The following is a 2620-nucleotide window of genomic DNA, read 5'->3' on the forward strand; positions in this document are numbered from 1 at the left end:
CAGCGCTTTCCTCTTCAGCGCTTGACCCTTGGAGCCTTTGGACAGTTTGGAGATGATGATGCAGTAGCAGATCAAGATGACCAAACCGGGCAACACGAAGCCGACCAGGATGTGCTGGAAATGGAACACTGCCTTCCACACCGTGTTGGCTTCGTGAGGGTAGATCCGATCACACATGTCTCTGACTCCGTTGTTCTGGACTTTAGTGAAGACCAGATCAGGAACGGTGAGGAGCATGGCTGGAAGCCAGACCCCTACGTAGATCACGCGGTCAGCCAGGAGCTTTCTCGTTGCCTGGCTGTTTGTAGCTCGTACGACGGCCAGATATCGATCCAGGCTGATGAAGGCCAGGATGAGGACACTGCTGTACAAGTTCACGGTGTAAATCATGTTCACTGCGACGCACATGAACTTCCCGAAGTACCACGAGCTCACGGCGTCCACAGCCCAGAACGGCAGCGTCAACACGAACAGCAGATCAGCCACCGATAGATGCAGCCTGTATTTATCCGTCAGGTTTTTGGTCTTCTTCTGGAATCCCATCACCACCACCACCAGTCCATTTCCCACAATTCCTAAAATGAAGATGATCCCGTAAACAACGGGCAGGAAAACTTTTTGGAAGTCCTGGCTTTGATCACAGATCTCCTCCAGACCTTCAGGATCCATGCTCCCGGATCCTTCAGAGCTGTTACCATCATAGTCAAAAATGATGGTCTGAGGGAAAAGTGGAGGAAACACACGTGGGTTAGATACAGAGAAAACCTTCAGAAGCTTCAGAGCTGCTATAAGTGACTTTGAATATTTGAAATGAGCTGAAACACACACACACACACACACACACTAAAATACATTATGAATGAAACAGTTTCTAATTAAACAAGAAAAGATGAATTTACGACATGAAAACTTTTCACACTCACTTCGAAGTAAGCCATGATGTTCACACACTGTTCAGTCCACGGTGCAGAACCTTCTACACACACACACACACACACACACTGTCTTTTAGTCTCTCAGTCTGAACCTGTCAGGTAGGAGGTTCAGCTTAAACACGTCTTATATACACACACACGCACACAGTCGTGGACACGCCCACATCTGCGCGCTTATTCGCATATGAAATATAGTAGGCGGAGTCTGGGCGGAGCTTAGCGCTTTGATGAACCCTACAGGAGAGAGAGAGAAAGAGAGAGAGAGAAAAAGAGAGAGATAGAGAGAAACGGTGTTTATTTATTTATTGCACAATTACACTCGAAAATATCACAAACATTAAAATAAAAAATTATATTGTATCATTATTATTATTAAGATATACCTTTATTATTATTATTATTATTATTATTATTATTATTATTTTAAAATATATGTTCAAACAAAGGTGTGTGTGTGTGTGTGTGTGTGTGTGAGAGAGAGAGAGAGAGAGAGTGTGTTTAATGCATGTAGAAATGTAAATATTTATTATACAGTATAAACTATGGTTTTAAAATTTTTGTGAAAGAAAGAGAGAGAGAGAGAGAGAGAGAGAGAGAGAGAGAGAGAAATTGCATGAAAATGTTTTTAGATTTCTGGATTTGTTTGGATTTGGGGGTGGGGGGTGTGGGGTGTGGGGCTTCCTCTCCCCAAGGTGTGGCTGCAGGGTTGCCAGATCGGTCCTGTTTAATCATATCAATAGATTTATTTAAGGTTGCATGTTTTTATTGTTTAATGCATTCATGTTCTAGTTTTATTCCTCTTCAGGATTTATTTATCCTTCTGAATGTCATCCGGGTTGCCAAGTTTAGGAGGAGTTTGCTGTGTGTAAAATGCGCTTTATTTGAATGTGATTGGGTTTTATTGTGTTGAATTAATATATAATCGTGTTTTAATGTCCGTGCAGTGTGAAAATCTCTTCTAATTGCACACACACACACACACACACACACACACACACACACACACAAAAGGATTGAGAGATTTATGCGTGATTTCTATAATTGAAAAGAAATTGTGATTTAATTGTGCAGAGTGTGTGCTTTAGAGAAAACAAATTCACAAACATATACGAAGCAGGTGGGGTTGCCTGATATTTTCACTCCTTAAAGGATATAAAATCAAACAAAGTAAATATAAACGTCATTTTAGGTTGCCAGATTGAATTGTGAATGGAGTTAGATTATTTCTACACTCTTCAGTGTCTATACAACAAGGTGTTGTTGAACTCAAGGTTGCCAGGTTGGGTTTGATAAATAATTCAATAGTTTATTTCTAATGCATATGTGTGTGTGTGTGTGTGTGTGTGTGTGTGTGTGTGTGTGTGTGTGTGTGTGTGTGTGCGGCGCGCGCGTGCGTGCGTGTGTTGTGTTTTTTTTAAGAAGTGAAAGCATTAGAACAATGTCTTATCAGTCTAATTCAGTCGGGTTGCCAGGTAGCTCATTACCACCTCTACATGGTTATTAGGAATAGTATTGAATTGTGTGAGGGTTTAAACTTAGCTACATAAAAGCAGGGACACTTTGTGTGTGTGTGTGTGTGTGTGTGTGTGTGTGTGTGTGTGTGTGTTTATAAATGTGGTGCTCACTGAAATCCTCCACATGCTACATGACAATGGAGGCCTTAATGGACTATCCAGACTCAACAA

The 2620-nt window shown here is 41.5% G+C and overlaps 1 protein-coding gene across 1 annotated transcript in view; it reads right to left on the minus strand.

Moving 5' to 3' along the window:
- Positions 1-1054, minus strand: part of cxcr4b (chemokine (C-X-C motif), receptor 4b) — a 1909-nt gene extending 855 nt beyond the window's left edge. The window contains exons 1-2 of the mRNA XM_046845996.1: positions 924-1054; positions 1-717 (exon numbers count right to left, since the gene is read on the minus strand). The exon at positions 1-717 is cut by the window's left edge and continues 855 nt beyond it. Coding sequence (XP_046701952.1) covers positions 1-717; positions 924-938 — 732 coding nt within the window. The 5' untranslated portion in view covers positions 939-1054. The remainder of the gene's footprint in view (positions 718-923) is intronic.
- Positions 1055-2620: the final 1566 nt, after the last annotated feature.

Source organism: Silurus meridionalis, chromosome 3 (assembly GCF_014805685.1).
Source record: "Silurus meridionalis isolate SWU-2019-XX chromosome 3, ASM1480568v1, whole genome shotgun sequence".
In the NCBI taxonomy this organism is placed as follows: Eukaryota; Metazoa; Chordata; class Actinopteri; order Siluriformes; family Siluridae; genus Silurus; species Silurus meridionalis.